Below are 18538 nucleotides of genomic sequence, written 5' to 3' on the forward strand. Positions count from 1 at the left end.
CGGGGGGGAACATGACCAACCCGTACCGTTCGGTAGGACTTTTTATCACTTAGGCGAGTATTGGACTGCAGCTAAGCCCCCGAGTGTGACCCGAGTGAGAGGCAGACTCACCACTCGGTAGGATTTTTATTACTTAGGTGAGTACTGGACTGCAGCTAAGCCCCCGAGTGAGAGGCAGACTCACCACTCGGTAGGATTTTTATCACTTAGGCGAGTACTGGACTACAACTAAGCCCCCGAGTGAGAGGCAGACTCACCACTCGATAGGATTTTCTCTTCATCTTAGGCGAAACAGATTCGCAGCTAAGCCCCCGAGTGAGAGGCAGACTCGCTACTCGGTAGGATTTTCTCTTCATCTTAGGCGAAACAGATTCGCAGCTAAGGAATTATGTAGAAAAGAAATAAACAACAATCATTCAGAAGACTGTAAAATTATGTATTTTGATAACCAAACTAAAAGGTACTTCTTATTACATCTCATCAGTCTAAATATTTAAGAGTAAAAAGGGCAGAGCAGTTCCGCGTTCCAAGCGCGTGGTTCATCTTTGTTGTGCTCGACGTTGAAGAGACGATATGCTCCGCTGTGGAGCACTTTGGTGACGACAAAAGGGCCTTACCAAGCAGGAGCGAGCTTGTGTGGCTTCTGCTGGTCCACTCGGAGAACCAGGTCTCCTTCTTCAAATGCCCGACCCCTTACGTTTCTGGCATGGAATCGACGCAAGTCTTGCTGATAAATGGTCGATCGGATCAAGGCCATCTCTCTTTCTTCTTCCAGGAGATCGACTGCATCTTGTCGAGCCTGCTCTGCTTCCTCTTTTGAGAAGAGTTCGACTCGGGGCACGTTGTGGAGCAAATCACTCGCGAGTACGGCTTCGACTCCATAGACTAAGAAGAACGGAGTCTGTCCAGTCGACCGATTAGGAGTTGTCCTCAATCCCCAAAGCACTGATGGGAGCTCATCAACCCAAGCTCCTGCTACATGCTTGAGGTCACGCATCAAGCGGGGTTTGAGTCCTTTGAGAATCAATCCATTCGCCCGCTCAGCCTGCCCATTCGACTGAGGATGGGCGACCGAAGCGTAATCTACCCTCGTGCCTTGGGAAGTGCAAAAGGCTCTGAATTCATCAGAGTCGAAGTTTGATCTGTTGTCCGTGATAATGTTGTGCGGTACACCATATCTGAATATCAATTCTCTGATGAAACTCACAACAGTACTTGCTTCAAGGTTTTTAATGGGCTTGGCTTCGATCCACTTGGTAGACTTGTCGACTACCACCAGCACATGGGTAAATCTGCTCCTGCCGGTCCTCAGAGGTCCAACCATGTCCAATCCCCAAATAGCAAAAGGCCAGGCGAGTGGAATAGTCTTCATAGCTGATGCAGGTTTATGGGACATGTTGGAGTAAAACTGGCAACCTTCACACTTGTCCACTATTTCTTTTGCCATCTCATTGGCATATGGCCAGTAAAATCTGGCTCGGTATGCTTTGGCCACGATGGTCCGAGAGGACGCATGGTGACCACAGGTCCCCGAGTGAATATCATTGAGGATCATTCGACCTTCTTCTGGCGTAATGCACTTTTGGCAGACCCCAGTTGCACTTTCTCTGAACAACTGACCTCTCATCACTGTAAAGGCTTTAGACCGTCGGGCGATCTGTCGACCCACTTCTTCATCCTCTGCAAGTTCTTTCCTAAGAATGTATGCAATGTACGGCACTGTCCAGCCAGGGGTGATGACCAAAACCTCCATGACCAAGTCGACCATGGTTGGGACTTAGACTTCAGTCGGATCTGTGGCGCTCTTGGGCTGTGGTGACCCTTCAGTGAAAGGATCCTCCTGAACTGAAGGTGAATGAATATGTTCCAAAAACACATTACGGGGAATGGCTTCTCTTTTTGAACCTATCTTTGCCAACTCATCTGTAGCTTGATTTTTCAGTAGGGGTATATGGTGAAGCTCCAACCCTTCAAACTTCTTTTCCAGCTTTCTTACTGCATTGCAATAACCAGTCATGGCCGGGCTCCTAACATCCCATTCCTTCCTCACTTGATTAACCACCAAACCCAAGTCACCATAGACCATAAGGCGATGGACGCTGATTGAAATGGCCATAGGTAACCCGTATAAAAGTGCTTCATATTCGGCTTCATTATTGGAGGAATCAAAATGGATCTGGAGAACATAGCTAAGCCTATCTCCACGGGGGGATACCAATACTACCCCGGCACCTGAACCATTCAGCATCTTGGAGCCATCAAAGAACATAGTCAAATGCTCCGAATGAACTTGAGTCGGCAATTGCTGTTCAATCCACTCGGTAAGGAAATCTGTGATTGCTTGGGACTTGATAGCCTTCTTTGCCTCAAACTTGATATCCAAGGGAAGGAGTTCAATCGCCCATTTTGCCACTGGACCAGTTGCATCTCTGTTATTCAGGATTTCGAAAAGTGGTGCGTCGCTGACGACCATAATGGAGTGATCAGAGAAATAATGTGCAACCTTCTTTATGGTCATGTATATTCCATAGACAAGCTTCTGATAATGTGGATATCGTTGCTTGGATGGAGTCAAAACTTCAAAGAGATAGTAAACTGGGCGCTGAACCTTGTAAGATTTTCCTTCCTCTACTCGCTCGACCATGAGTACTGTACTGACAACTTGTTCAGTGGCTGCAATGTAAATCAGTAAAGGCTCTTTGCTGATTGGCGTAGAGACCACCGGCTGGGTGGACAGCAGGGTTTTGAGCTCTGCAAACGCGCATCAGCTTCTTCAGTCCACTCGAACTTATCAGATTTCTTCATCGGTCGGTAAAGAGGCAAGTCCTTTCACCGAGACGAGAAATGAATCGACTCAAGGCGGCCAAACAACCAGTCAGCTTCTGAACGTCATGCACTCGCACAGTGCGCTTCATTCGGAGGATGGTATCAACTTTTTCTGGATTGGCGTTGATCCCTCGTTCGGAAACGAGAAAACCAAGTAACTTTCGTCCTGGAACTCTGAATGTGCATTTTGGCGGATTAAGCTTGATATCGTACCTTCTTAGGTTGGCAAAGGTTTCTGCGAGGTCATTCGATAGGTCGGAACCTTTGCGAGACTTGACCACAATGTCATCCATGTATGCTTCCACATTCCGACTGATCTGAGTGAGCAGGCACTTCTGAATCATTCTCATGAATGTGGCTCCGCCATTTTTAAGACCAAATGGCATGGTGACATAACAAAAGCACCCGAATGGGGTGATGAAAGCTGTTTTTATTTCGTCAGGACCATACAGTCGGATCTGATGATACCCGGAATATGCATCTAAGAAAGACAAGCGCTCACATGCCACGGTCGAATCAACAATCTGACCGATGCGAGGGAGAGGGAAGTGATCTTTCGGGCAGGCCCGATTGATATGCTTGAAACCAATGCACATACGAAGTGAATCATCCTTCTTAAGGACCATGACTACATTGGCTAGCCACTCGGAGTGGTAGATCTCACGGATGAACTCTGCTGCTAGCAGCCGAGCCACTTCCTCGCCAATTGCTTTCCTCTTCTGCACGGCGGACCACCGAACGTGCTCTTTGACGGGTTTTACCTTGGGGTCGACACGTAAACGGTGCTCAGCCAGTCCCCTAGGTGCACCTGGCATGTCAGAGGGTTTCCATGCAAAGATGTCCCAGTTCTCACAGAGGAACTGGATGAGCGCTTCTTCCTATTTGCTGTCGAGTGTTGTTGATATATGAGTCGGTGCGGCATTAGGATCGGTCGGGTAAATATGAATCAGCTTCATTTCACCAGTCGACTGAAATGCAGAATCTGTAGCAGGCTTCTTGCCTCGGAGCAAATCACTCAGATATGCATTCTTCTGATACTCTTGGAATTCAACTGCTGCCATCTGCGCATCGGCAAATTTGGAACCTTTCTGGAAGCACTCCTCTGCTTTCTGTAGATTGCCAGTAACTGTGATCACACCTTTGGGGCCAGGCATCTTCAACTTGAGATACACGTAACATGGTCGAGCCATAAAACGTGCTTAGGCCGGCCTGCCCAGAATGGCATGATAAGCACTCTGGAAATCCACGACTTCAAATGTCAACTTCTCCTTACGGTAATGCTTGGAATCACCGAAAACCACGTCGAGGGCGATCTGGCCGAGTGATTCGGCTTTCTTTCCAGGGATAACACCATGAAAACTCATGTTGCTCTCGCTAAGTTTGGACATCGGAATGCCCATCCCCTTCAAGGTTTCAGCGTAAAGGATGTTCAGACCACTGCCACCGTCCATCAGCACTTTAGTCAGTCTGGTGCCCCCCACCACGGGGTCGACCACCGGTGCTTGCCTCCCGGGGGTAGCTACACGAGCAGGATGGTCAGACTGGTCTAATGTGATGGCTGTTTGAGACCTTTTCAAGTATGTGGTCGTCGCCGCCGGAGCGGCCATATTCACTTCTCTGTTGATGACTTTCAATCGACTCTTGCTCTCAACATCAGCAAAAATCATCAGGGTTGAATTGACTTTAGGATAACCATCGTCTTCTTCCTCATCCTCGTCTCTGTTCGACTCCTTTCCTTTTTCACTGGGTTGATCTCCTCGGAACTGCTGGATCAGGAGTCGACACTTTTGAGTGGTGTGTTTGGGGTAAATCAGATTCCCCTCTTCGTCCTTCTTCGTGTGGATGTGACACGGTAAATCCAACACATCATTTCGCGCCTGATCTTTCACTTTCTTAGGGGACCAGGGGCCCTTAGGTTTTCACTTAAACTTTCCTTGAGTCACCGATGAGATCTCACCGGGTGCTGCATGCTCGGCCTTACGCTTCTGTTTCCGATTGGAATTACCTCCACCGGTCTCTTGGCCGACTGGCTTACTCTTTCCGCTACGGAGTCGATCCTCTTCTTCCTCGTTAGCATACCGGGTGGCTATTTCCATCATCCGAGTCAGAGTCATATCACCAGTCCGACCGAACATCAGGACTAACTCTCGGTATTTGACGCCCTCCTTGAAGGCGCACACTGCTTGATGCTCTGATACATTTTCAACGGTGTGATGCAAAGTGGTCCACCTCTGAATGAAATCTCTCAAGGCCTCACTCGGCTTCTGCACACAATGTTGCAACTCGGTCAATCCTGCTGGTCGTTTGCACGTGCCTTTGAAGGTTCTGACGAACACTCGAGCCAGCTCTTCCCAACTGTATATACTGCTCAGAGATAACTGAGTCAACCATGCTCAGGCTGTCCCTTCCAACATCAGAGGGAGATGTTTCATTGCTACTTCATCGTTTCCACCGCCAATCTGCACAACCACTCGGTAATCCTCAGGCCAAGTTTCAGGCTTGGACTCTTCAGTGAACTTACTGACTCCGGTCGCCAACCTGAAGTTGGGAGGAATCACCACCGCTCTGATGGCCCTGCTGAAACACTCCGGACCAGAAACATGCACTCTGCTGCCACTTGGACGATCTCTGCCATGGTCTTCTCTGTGTGCCCTATTTCGGTCGACCAGGCCTTGAACGAGGATGGATCTCGCGTTGAAGCCTGGTTCTCTTGGGTCGACTGAGGCTCTGCGCTCGCCACTGTGACGGCGTCTGTCATCGTTCCGCCGAGGCACATATGATGCACTCCTCGGAGGAGGCGTGGGTCCCCAACGATGATTGTCGCGGTCGAGTGGATGATCATACTGTCCACGACCCTCATGCCGCGGGGGCGATCTTGCGCTGTGGGCCGACTGAACTATGTCCGCTACAATGGATCTGCTGTGAATCCTATTCTGCAACTGAGATACTTCTGTGTTTTGCTCTTCTGCTGCCCGGAGCAAGGCCCGGATCTGCATCAGCCCTCTGCCAGCCTCCGACTGGGAAGGTTGGATCGACTCTGCTATTCGGGCCGCAGCTGTGAGGTTCTGAATCGGAGTACGGTATACCTTAGGTGGAGGCGTAAAAAGCTGTCGTCGACTGGACTCATGGATCCGCTCCTGAGCGCGCTCGTCGAGAGCATGCTGAAGGTTATCCAGTCGAGTGCGCTCAGCCAAATTAGCTAGGCGCACCTCCTCCAAGGCTCGAGGCTCGGGGGTTTCTCCAACGATGGGCGTGTGGAGTGCATCCATGTTACGGCGACGAAGTTCTTCCCTCTGCTGCGAAGAGAGGGGTTTGGGTCGGTATTCCTCGTGGACGCGTGACAGATCGCCGCCCCCGTCTCCGTTGTCCTCACGGTGGAAACCAGGCGGACTGTGAGGCCCGTCGACCATCAAGACTTCAGCCGCAGGGTCGTTGCTATCGCACTCGGATGCGGTCTCCGTGAAGCCAGTCGACAGATCGAACAGGCCGTGGAGAGTTTCGTCGGGCTTGATTGCCGCGACTTGATGGGTGGCCGAACGCCGAGCCATCACGTGCTTCACCCATCGCTGAAGCCGCGATCGACCGGACCGCTTGCGGCGGCGAACAGCGGGGAGTGAAAACACCATCGGAGCCGACTGATACTGAGTCGGTGGCTGCTGGAGGAGGACGCCGCAAATGCACGCGCGGAAGTGCATCGCCCCTCAGACGGGGAGCGCCTAAATGTCCAGGGGAGCTTCTTGAAGCCACGCGGAGTCGTCGCCGACGAAAACGAGCGCGCTGAGATGGATCTCGCGGCCCTCAGCCAATCCGCCGCCGGAAACCATGACGATGACGATCGGTAAAACTTGCAACTTAACCAACAAGTCGCTAAGACACCTGCCCCAAGGTGGGCGCCAACTGTCGTGGTCCTAAGACTGACAGTAAAAAGGGGGGTAGGTATGGAGAGGCAAGATCTCATCTATGGTGAAGGTGTACACACAAGGTTTACGAGTTCAGGCCCTTCTCAGTGGAAGTAACAGCCCTACGTCTCAGTGCCCAGAGGCGGTTGATTGGATTATATGTGTGATATTACAGGGGGTGCGAACCCTTGTGCCAGAGGAGGGGGCTGGCTTATATAGAGTACGCCAGGACCTCCATCGCCCTCCATTACAAGGGACTTAATGTGCTTAAAGTAGGGGCATTACTGGTAACGCCTGCCTTAAATGATGTTAATGACCTTAAGGACTATGGAGTGAACGCCTGCCCGTTGCCACGCTGAGTGACTCCTGGTCTTCGATAGGTCGAGTGATTCTCTGGATGGTCGAGTGACGATAGAGAGGAAGACTCTCGAGTGACATGACTGTCGAGTGGATTGCACTCGACATCTTCGACTGGGGGTGTATTGTTGTCTCTTGGACTTCTTATCTTCTAGGGTAGTGACATTGGGTAGGACGTATAGGTCAGGCCTATGACCCTACCCCAGGTTTGTATAATCATCAAGAAGCGTAGGATGGCTGTCCGCGCGCCCCTCTTGGGTCCGAATTGGACTAGGGGAAGGGGCAGCGCCCCCCTTTCCTGCTCCCTCTTCCTCTCCTTCCTTCCCCCTCTCTTCCTTCGAGGGGAATCCTACTAGGACTAGGAAGTCCTAGTAGGACTCCTCCTCTTCGGGCGCGCCATAGGGTCGGCCGACCTCCCCCTCCTTCCTTTATATATGGGGGCAGGGGGGCACCCTAGAACACACAAGTTTCTCTTAACCGTGTGTGGTGCCCCCTCCAAAGTTGCACACCTCGATCATACCATCGTAGTGCTTAGGCGAAGGCCTGCACCGGTAACATCATCATCACCATCACCATGTCGTCATGCTGATGGAACTCACCCTCGTCCTCAGCTGGATCAAGAGGATGAGGGACGTCATTGAGCTGCACGTGTGCTGCACGCGGAGGTGCCGTACGTTCGGTACTTGGATCGGTTGGATCGTGAAGAAGTTTGACTACATCAACCGCATTAGTAAACGCTTCCGCTTTCGGTCTACGAGGGATCGTGGACACACTCTCCCCTCTCGTTGATATGCATCACCTAGATATATCTTGCGTGATCGTAGGATTTTTTTTGAAATTACTGCGTTCCCCAACAATCTCTCCCAGGGCTTTGATTAATTTTGTCTCATTTAGCTGTCCATCTCTGATAACTACCACACCCAGAGGGTTTGTATGTTCTGCAACTAGCATGTCTTTGTAACTCTGTACCAATAGAATTCCTAGGCCTTTATTGTATATCCCACATATTTTGGTACAGGCTTCATTTGTTTCAGCAGATTTCATTCCCCATTGATATGATTATCCCTTCCACAGATCAAACAGTGGCCCACTTTGCAGTCCCTGGTTGAATGTCTTGGATCTTTACATTTCCCACACACCTGCCTTTTGAATCTGTCCGCTCCTCTTTTACTTTCCTCCAAATTCTATTACCAAGCGTCTCTTCCTCCTTATCTTCTCACCTCCATGTTTGAGATATGCTCGTTCCCTTTGTCTATTTTTTGCATAGTATCTCCACTTTTTTCCTATTTATTCTATGGGTGTCCTACATTCTTTATGCCTGTGATATTTCCTAGAACTCCTTCCCTCTACACCTTATCATTGCTCTTCATCCACTGAACCAACTGAGAAAGCAAGGTTGCCAGTAACTGTTGTTGTTGATTCTGCTCCTTACCACTTATCTGGTCATTTTCCCTTTCTTTTTCTCCTCCAGATTTTCCTATCTCTTCCCCCTCCACCTTCTTGATACCTTTTGCCTCTTCTTTCTTTCCTGTTTTAGCTTGCCATATCAGTTTCTCTCCAGTTCTATCACCCGTATGCTCCTGCTCATCTTCAGTCCCTCTGCCTATCCCTAGCCCAGCTCCAAAGCGCCCTCCTCCTCTACCAAAATTTCTAGATTTCTCAAAGGAGGGGGTCTGCTTCTGTTCCATCCAGCCCCCCTCCGCAGCATCTCCCACACCACCCCTCTATTGAATCTAGCATCTCCATATCATCTCCCAAAATATCCAGCCATCTCCCTCTCAGGCGGCGGTGTGTGGGGGAGGGGACCCTAAGAAAAGGGAGTGAATACCTCTCTCCCCCTCCTTCTTCTTTTTTATACACCTCTGCATCCTGCTTTCCCCCTAGGCCGGGCTCTTTTTTGTCCCATCTTCCATCCACCAGGACAGGCCCATGTCCACATCCACACTTATATTTTTTCCAACCGAGCCTCCAAAAATAATTGGGGGTCTCCTTTTTTCCTCATCTCTTTTCTTATCATCATCTCCTTTTTTTGGAGCCAAATATGGTCCAATAGGGGTTTTCCTAACTTCCAATTCTCCTAAATCAATTCCATCATCCTCATACCAAGGAAAAATTGGTGGAACATTTCCATTTCTCATATGCTCTCTGAAAATTTTACCATCTATTCCCCTAAAATTAAGATGTTTCCCCAAATTTCTATTCCCATACTCTCTCACACACACCCCCTCCCTGGGGGCAGCATCATTTTTGTTGTTAATATACACAGCTCGGGGAGAAACCCTTTTTTATCCCTAATTTTTAATCTGGGTCCTCTCATGCGTTTATGGCTACTTTTTCTAGCATCATTTGCATCAATTGATGAAGTAGATGTTAAGTATTTAGCAATTTTTTGCATACCTGAAGAGAAGTCCGGGGCCTCCCCCTCCCCCTCCTCGTCGGAGTCCTCCCCGGCCAGCAACCAGAAGCGATTGCCGGCCGGCGAGCACCCTACTAGCAGCGGGAAAGGGTTTGAGGGCGAGGTGAACGCCTCGGGAAGCGGGGGGAAGCGTCGGGGAAGAGTCGTTGGAGTCCTGTTCCACCTCCACCACGTCTTCCTCGATCTCGATCCGCAACCACCTTGACCCCGGAGCAGGAATTCCCATCACCACCTCCTGTGCCGCGATCGGCAGGTGGATCTGGCGATATCGAAGAGAGCGGAACACCTTCCACTTCCCTCTACGCCGGGATCGGAGAGTCCGCCTCGAGCATCGCCCAGAGCGGCACCCCCATCGCTGGATGGCGGTCGTAGTTGGGGAAGCATCTAAGGATCTCCTCCTCGTTCAGCTTGTCCCTCACCATCTCCGATGCATCGTTGAGAGCCCTTGCTGTGGGGAACTAGCGGTCGATCTCCTTCAACCTCCCCATCAGCACCTCGTCGCCGACGGCCAGCGCCCACATCTTCTACTCGTGCGTCATCAAACCCTGGCTCACGGAGCGGCAGAGCGGGGCGAGTTGTGTTGGGTGGGGATGCGGGTGAGAATGGGGTGGAGAGACGAGGCGTCGGTGTGGGCCGCCTAATAACCTCTCTCCCCTCCCCTCCCCTCTCACCATTACTCACCTCGGAATCCGCATCGTGCTCGCCCCACCTACCAAGCGCCGCAATTCTAGGCAAATGGCGCGGGAACTGTACCATCTGGCCCACCTCGAATCCCGCGTAATCGCACCATCCCCGTGTGTCGATCACCACTTCGTCGGCATTGAGGAGCACCAGCCACTGTCCTCGCCGGTGGATGAATCTCGGCCAGAAGATCAGCAGCGCCATGCCGAGATTCGGCATGAAATCGCACCTGAGGTGTGTGTCGCACCGGAGCCGTGCGAGGCACGTCATCTCCCTCTCCTCCAAAATCTCGCAAGAATTTAGTATATCACTTGCGTGGTGTGTCATATATATCCCGTACCTTGGCTCTGAACTACAGTAGAAAGTATTAGTTGTATGTTTTCTTAGATAAAATATTAGTTGTATGTTAATTTTTGTTGTGAACTTCACATATGTTGCTGCTGAATGAATGGTTGTGAACTTCAGATGCGTTTGGATGCTGGCCTATCCCTCCATGGGATAGGGATAGCAGTTTTTTAAGTGGATACCAGTCGTTTGTTTCACGTACGAGTTGGGATAGGGATGGCTAGATGCTTCGAATATTCGTCCAAAACTCGGCTCCGCGGGTCCGCGAAAATCTCGCGGATGTGGGCATCCCCGCGCGCGGGGGCCACGAAGGGAGCCCGCGAAACGTTTTTCGGCGCCATCTCGTTTCATTCACCTCCCACAAAAGGGCAACCTTATCTCTTTTCCCCTTTCCATCTCTCTTCTCTCCCTTCCAGCGGCGGCGGCAGATCGAAGCCCGACGACGGCGGTGAGTGCGCAGCGGCGCCGGTAGATCGAAGCCCGGCGATGACGGTGAGTGCGCAGCGTCGTGGCTCACTCCTTCTTTTCCTCCGCTCCACATCTGCCATCAGAGGTCATGGCGGCGGCGGTCAGCACAGGTGAGTGCCGCGCGCGGCCGCCGGAGGCCTGCGGATGGCGGCGCCATCACTGCTTCTCTCCGGCCGGCGCGCTTGCTGTGCGCCCCGTGCGCAGGTGCTGCGCCGACCCTGCATCTGTCTGGCAAGTGTGCATGATGTGCGCCGCGTGAGAGCGGGTGTTGTGTGCGGTACACCGGCCTGCTAGCTACTTGGCCCTGCTTGCTGCGCGGATCTTGCTAGCTGTGCAGCCAAACTTGCTTCGTGTACTGCGGCAGCCATGTGTACTGATGCGTGCTTTCTCCATTGATTTTCTATCCAATGTGCTAATCTTTTTTTGTTATTTCTTTGTGCTGCAGTAGCTCAGGTCAAAGGCGACAGGGAAGGCAGGTCAGAGGTCTTGGGAGATGTCCAGAGAAAGGTTTGGGTATCTAGGTATGTGAAGAGTACCTTCCCTGAAGCCGAAGCATGATGAGTTTATATGGGTAGTTTGACTTGTACTTTTGATGACAACCAAAACAATGGAGCTATGGGTTGTATGGACTTGTTCTTTTGATTACAACCAAAACATTGAACTATGTATGGGTTGTATAACTATATATTTGATCAAGTATTCTATGGAATGTCGAGCTATATATTCTATTACTTGTTGAAATGCTTTTTTCATGCATTATCACTTGCTGAAATTTGTTCTTTCATGCATTATAACTTGCTGAAATTTGTTCTTTCATGCATTCTAACTTGCTGAAACTTATTTTTTCGTTCATTATAACTTGCTGGAGTATGTTTTGGTATGGTGCTCAAGATTCTAAAAATGTTCTTATACTTGCTGTTGTACATACATATTTGATTGCCTCATATTGAAAAATGGCTAACCTCATCCACCAACCAAACAGAAAAATGGCTATCCCCAGCCAAGATCTAATCTTCAAACCAAACAAAACATGGGCTAATATCATCCATCAACCAAACATAAAATATGGTTATCCTTATCCTGCTGGATAGGGATGCCCATAACCACCCCAGCATCTCCTTCTATCCAAACGCATCCGAACAATCTGCTTGTCCTCTCATATTTTCGGTATAAAAGAAAAACTAACTAATAGATTTTACTTATATAATAGTACATAAAAAAGATGGCAAAAGCTAATTTCCTGCCGACTGGACATTTACAATAGATCCGCACTGTTCGGATGCCGTCTGTTTCGAATCCGACGGCGCGCGTTTAGCCTACTGCGTAGCGAACGTCGCTGTTGCTGTCGCTATCGATCCTGCTCCCACCCAACTCGTTGTCGTGCTGATTTTTTTTTAACGTCGCTGTCGTGCTGATTTTTTTTTGTTTTTCCTTTTCCGATCAAAGGAACGTCGCTGTCGCTATAGATTTATTTCGTTTTTCCTTTCCGATCGAGTAAAAATAATGTACATAGTAGGGTTCGAACCCAGGTCCGTTGATTGTTGTACAATGCCAATGACCAACTCACTTAATACTACTTGTTGTCTTACTAATAGAAAATGTCTATTTGACCTTTTTAAACCCCATGGCAGGAAATAAAAAACTATTTTATTGTTGTTTGTTAGCCTTTTCTTGTACTTCCTCCATCCCAAAATACGTGACTCGATTTTGTACTAACTTTATACAGAGGGAGTACATTATTTCATACTACATTATAAGTTGTGGAATATCATGATAACTCACACACCACAGACCTGATATATTATGTCTTAGTCCTGATAACTTTGACCTCGGAGAGGGGGGGTGGCGATCAAATATCCCCCGGTAACTTTTGTGTGAATAGCATGGTAACTCACATATCGGAGACCCGATAACTTATGCACCCCGGTCGTGGTACTTTTCATGAGGGAGGGGTGATGAGATATACCGCCGATGACTTTTATGTGCATATGACGTTAACTCACACATCGTAGACGTGATAACTAATGTACCCCAGTCTTGATAAATTTTGGTGACCAGAAGGGGGGAGGGTGGTTGATGCAATATATCCTTGGTAACTTTTTGTGTGAATAACATGATAACTCACACATTGCAGACCTAATAACTTATGTGTCCCAGTCCTGATAACTTTTCGCAACAGTGATGAAGGGTTGTTAATGAAATATACCTCTGGTAACTTTTTTGTCAATAGCATGGTAACTCACACATCATTGACCTGATAATTACGGTATAACCAACACGATAACTTAAGACCCGAACAAAAAGTTATTGAAACATACCCCGGTTACTTCTGTGCAAATAACATGGTAATCTATGCATCTGAAGCTGATAACTTAGGTATAAATACCATGGTAAATTTGACTCAGGGGAAAGAAGTCGTTGAGACACATCTTCGGTCACTTCTGCATAAACAACATGTTAGTATACATATAACATAAATGATAACTTTACGGTAACTATTTGACCAAAAAAGTGATCAAAACATGCAACATGAGATCTAGTTTCGAAGTTTTCACCGCGATGAATTTTTTATGTGAAAACAATTTTTCAATCAAACATGTCAGTTCGAGCTCTAAAACATTTTACAGTTTCAAAAATAGCGAGATTTTGCAATGACATCAGGTTTCCCGTGCTCTACTGCATTTGCATGTGGAGAGAATGTTGGAGGAGTCATTTTTATGCCCCGGTAATTTCCATGTAAACATGAAGATAACTTATATACCATAGATGTGATAACTTACTTAACATGGGGCTGGTAACTTTTGACCCAAAAAAAAATCGTCGAAACATATCAACATGGGATCTAGTTTTGAAGGTCTCGTCGTGACAAATCTTTTATGTGACAACGGTTTTTCAATCAAAACGACGGTTAGAGCTACAAAACATTTTGAATTTTTGAATTCGATGGAATCTATGCTGCCATCATTATTTTCGTCTTATATGCATGCATGCAACAATTGAGGAAAAGATTTCGTGTGGGTTCTCAGTTTTTTCAAATAAACCAACCGCATGCATGCAAAACTCGTCCGCATCTGTTGCTAATGTTCCGAACGGTTGGACATTAGCACAGTCCAAAAAAGATATATGAAGACGAAAAAAGTCAAGTGCGTCAACCGCTTTGTTGAACGACCATTAGATTTTGCTTGTATAATAGTATGATGGTAACTTGATCCTGTGTAATCTAATGGCCTTATCTAGAAAATTTCAACGACAACGCCATCAATCCGTGGGCTCTCTAGTTCCTTTCTTGTTCACTATTTATTATGCTCTAAATTTGACCATGACAACTAACTACGCCGCCACTAAATCCCGTTCCCTATTTCATGATGCTCCTCATGGTTCCTCCCTCCCAAGCACCACGGCCAGGCAATGGGCTCTCGCCGTCGTCGTCCGACCGCCGCCCTAGTCCTCGCGTCGTTGCTATGCCTCTACCTCGCGCAGCCGCGCGGGGCCTTCTCGCTCTCCTTCAGCCTCGACTTCTCCGACGCCAGCGCCGGTTCGTCGATCGTTGTGGCCGGCGACGCACTCGTCAGTCCACCGGCGCTCCAGCTGACGAGAAACAGCCGGGCGTCGCACCGGTACAAAGTGCCGCTGTGGAACGGTGCCACCGGCGAGGTGGCTAGCTTCGCCACCGCCTTCTCCTTCCGGATCACCCCAGACAAGGACAAGGACAGCCCGCCGCAGCAGCCAGGCGGTAGGATGGCCTTCTTCCTCGGCCATCTCCCTTCCGTGGACGTCCCGCGCAGCAGCAGCGCCGGCGCCGGCCCGGCCATCCTGACGGTAGGATTTGACGCTTTCCTCAACCATGTCGGCATCTACATCAGCTCCGGCAATTCCACAGCGCCCGCGCACACGACGGCGACATGGCCGGGCAAGAACCTCACGGCGTCCAGTGTCATGGAGGCCACCGTGAAATACCACAACGACTCCAGGACGCTGGCTGCTGCTCTACTCATCGACGGCGCCATATACCAGGCCAATGCAACCGTTGATCTGCGCAGAAATCTGCCGGAGGAGGTCGCGGTCGGCTTCTCTGCCGCCGCCTTTGCCAGGATGCACCGGATACGGTCGTGGTCGTTCGGTTCCACTCTGCTGGAGTCCAAGCGGGAGGCATCTCCTCCGCCTGCCGAACCTCCTCTCCCAACCAGCAGCTACAACCACAAGAAGATAGCATTAGTCCTACTATTCCTAGGGACGATCACGACGAGGTGTGTCCGAATAGGATTTCAGTTTGGATTCAAGACATCGCCGGGTCGGGTCGTGTTACCTTGGCTATCCTAGCCTAGTTTTTTTACATGCACGTAAAGAACTTTAATTGGATTTCAGTCTCGCTGTAAAAAAGCCCGTGAGAAATAAAGAAAGAAACAAGGACGTGGCTGGAGAGCGCCGAGGCCTCGTGTGTTGCCTGGAGCGCATAGCCGTATATAGTAATTGCTTGTCCTTGTGTTCAACTGTCTATACTAGAAAAGGAAATTGTTTGACCACACCCTGTACGCACATGACTATCGATGGAATCAGCCTAAATCCTGTCTCACGTGCATTTATTTTGGGACCACAAACTTGTAAAAGTCATAATTTTTTATTCAAGTATCGAAATTCAATTTCGTTTTCACTGTCAGGTTTCTCATGACGAGTTCTTCAAAACTAGATCCAATATAAGTAGGTTTCGTCAAACTTTTTTTAAGGGCAACTTTGGGTGCAATGGAGGCAACTATAGTGCTATAGGGAAGCAACTTTTCTTTTTGGCCTAGTAGGACTTACTATTAGGTTCGTTTACGTAAAAAATGAGAAAAATCATACAAAACATAAGGCAACTTTAGTACTACATACAAAGCAATTTCACTGCACTGTGTGTATATGTGATGTTTGCTAAACTTATCCCAACTTGCGTATCATGACCGCTCAATTGTCTATGGTTGATGGCCAGTTCCTACACTTGATGTTCAATTACCTATACATGCTATAAATTACCTACCATTGATGTATACTTGTCTGCTATTGGTAATTGGTTGCCTACAATTGTTGCACAGTTGCCTAACTTTTCAAAATAGTTGCCTACAATACTATGAAGTTATTTATCATGGTTTTTCTAAGTTGCCTACAAACACTCTGAAGTGGCCAAGATTCACCATCATGTTGCGTATCATAACTAGCAATAGTAGACACAAAAGCATCACCGGTAGATGACTTCATAGTATTATAGGCAATTTAGAAACAACGACATACTAGCGTGAACAATAGGCAACTTAGAGATACTGGCGAGGAAGTTAGGAGAAAATAGGACAAAATTAACTAGGACATGGAATGTAGTGAAGTAGCCTGCTTTTAGCACTAAAGTTGCCTCTTGTAGAATTAAAGTTGTGATGTTATATACCTCTATTTCGAAGTTGTTTTGTATCATTAGTTAGATGCTTATTGTTGCTAATAAGTTATTTTTAATGGAGTGAAGTTGCTTCTGTTTAGCACTAAAGTTGCCTCATCTAGCATCAAAGTTTCTTTTAAAAATATTAAAGAAATATATCCATGTGGAGTTTAGTTTTGAAAAGCTCGTCGTGACCTGACTAGCCAACTTATGTGTGTTTTCCATCATTATATCTGAAGATTTCAATGATTTTTGCAGGCAACTTGACCAAAAATTAAGAATTTGCAAAGGTTTGTAGGCAATTGTCTGATCCGCCCCGTTATGAAACTTCTGATAACCCCCTATACAACTTCTCATCTAACACCGCGACCTGACTAGCCAATGACCATGCGTTGAGTAGCTTTTGTTGGAAATATGCCCTAGAGGCAATAATAAATTAGTTATTATTATTATATTTCCTTGTTCATGATAAATCGTTTATTATCCATGCTATAATTATATTGATAGGAAACTCAGATACATGTGTCGGTACATAGACAACACCATATCCCTAGTAAGCCTCTAGTTGACTAGCTCGTTGATCAACAGATGGTTACGGTTTCCTGACCATGGACATTGGATGTCGTTGATAACGGGATCACATCATTAGGAGAATGATGTGATGGACGAGACCCAATCCTAAGCCTAGCACAAAAATCGTGTAGTTCGTATGCTAAAGTTTTCTAATGTCAAGTATCATGTCCTTAGAAATGAGATTGTGCAACTCCCGGATACCGTAGGAATGCTTTGGGTGTACCAAACGTCACAACGTAACTGGGTGCCTATAAAAGTGCACTACGGGTATCTCCGAAAGTGTCTGTTGGGTTGGCACAAATGGAGACTGGGATTTGTCACTCCGCGTGACGGAGAGGTATCTCTGGGCCCACTCGGTAGGACATCATCATAATATGCACAATGTGACCAAGGGGTTGATCGCGGGATGATGTGTTACGGAACGAGTAAAGAGACTTGCCGGTAACGAGATTGAACAAGGTATCGGGATACCGACGATCGAATCTCGGGCAAGTACAATACCGCTAGACAAAGGGAATTGAATACGGGATTGATTGAATCCTTGACATCGTGGTTCATCCGATGAGATCATCGTGGAACATGTGGGAGACAACATGGGTATCCAGATCCCGCTGTTGGTTATTGGCCGAAGAGTTGTCTCGGTCATGTCTGCATGGTTCCCGAACCCGTAGGGTCTACACACTTAAGGTTCAATGACGCTAGGGTTATAGGGAATAGATATACGTGGTTACCGAATGTTGTTCGGAGTCCCGGATAAGATCCGGGACATCACGAGGAGTTCCGGAATGGTCCAGAGGTAAAGATTTATATATGGGAAGTCCTGTTTTGGTCACCGGAAAAGTTTCGGGTGCTATCGGTAACGTACCGGGACCACCGGGAGGGTCCCGGGGGTCCACCAAGTGGGGCCACCGGCCCAGAGGGCAGCATGGGCCAAGTGTAGGAGGGTACCAGCCCCAGGTGGGCTGGTGCGCCCCCCACCAGGGCCCAAGGCGCCTAGGGTTTGGGGAGGGGGCGTCTCCACCTTACTTGGGGGGCAAGTTTCCCCCTCTCCCCCCCTTGGCTGCCACCCTAGATGGGTTTTGGGGATGCCGCACCCCTTGGGGTGGGAACCCTAGAGGGGGCGCAGCCCCCTCCCTCTTCCCTATATATAGTTGAGGTCTTTGGGGTTGCAAACACAAGAGTTTCCACCTCTCCCTAGCGCAGCCCTACCTCTCTTTCTCCTCGTCTCTCGCGGTGCTTGGCGAAGCCCTGCTGGATTACCATGCTCCTCCATCACCACCATGTTGTTGTGCTGCTGCTGGACGGATTCTTCCCCAACCTCTCCCTCTCTCCTTGCTGGATCAAGGCATGGGAGACGTCACCGGACTGCACGTGTGTTGAACGCGGAGGTGCCGTCCATTCGGCACTAGGATCTCCGGTGATTTGGATCACGACGAGTACGACTCCTTCAACCCCGTTCACTTGAACGCTTCCGCTTAGCGATATACAAGGGTATGTAGATGCACTCGCCTCTCTCTCGTTGCTAGTCTCTCCATAGATAGATCTTGGTGACTCGTAGGAAAATTTTGAATT

General features: G+C 48.6%; 1 protein-coding gene across 1 annotated transcript; it reads left to right on the top strand.

The window, feature by feature from the left end:
• Window positions 1–14350: 14350 nt before the first annotated feature.
• Window positions 14351–15462, top strand: LOC123161976 (non-seed lectin). Its single transcript, XM_044579779.1, has one exon. It carries the CDS (start codon window positions 14401–14403, stop codon window positions 15310–15312), a length of 912 nt encoding a protein of 303 aa, XP_044435714.1. The 5' UTR covers window positions 14351–14400; the 3' UTR covers window positions 15313–15462.
• The last annotated feature ends 3076 nt before the right edge of the window (window positions 15463–18538 follow it).

This window comes from Triticum aestivum, chromosome 7B (assembly GCF_018294505.1).
Source record: "Triticum aestivum cultivar Chinese Spring chromosome 7B, IWGSC CS RefSeq v2.1, whole genome shotgun sequence".
NCBI lineage: Eukaryota > Viridiplantae > Streptophyta > Magnoliopsida > Poales > Poaceae > Triticum > Triticum aestivum.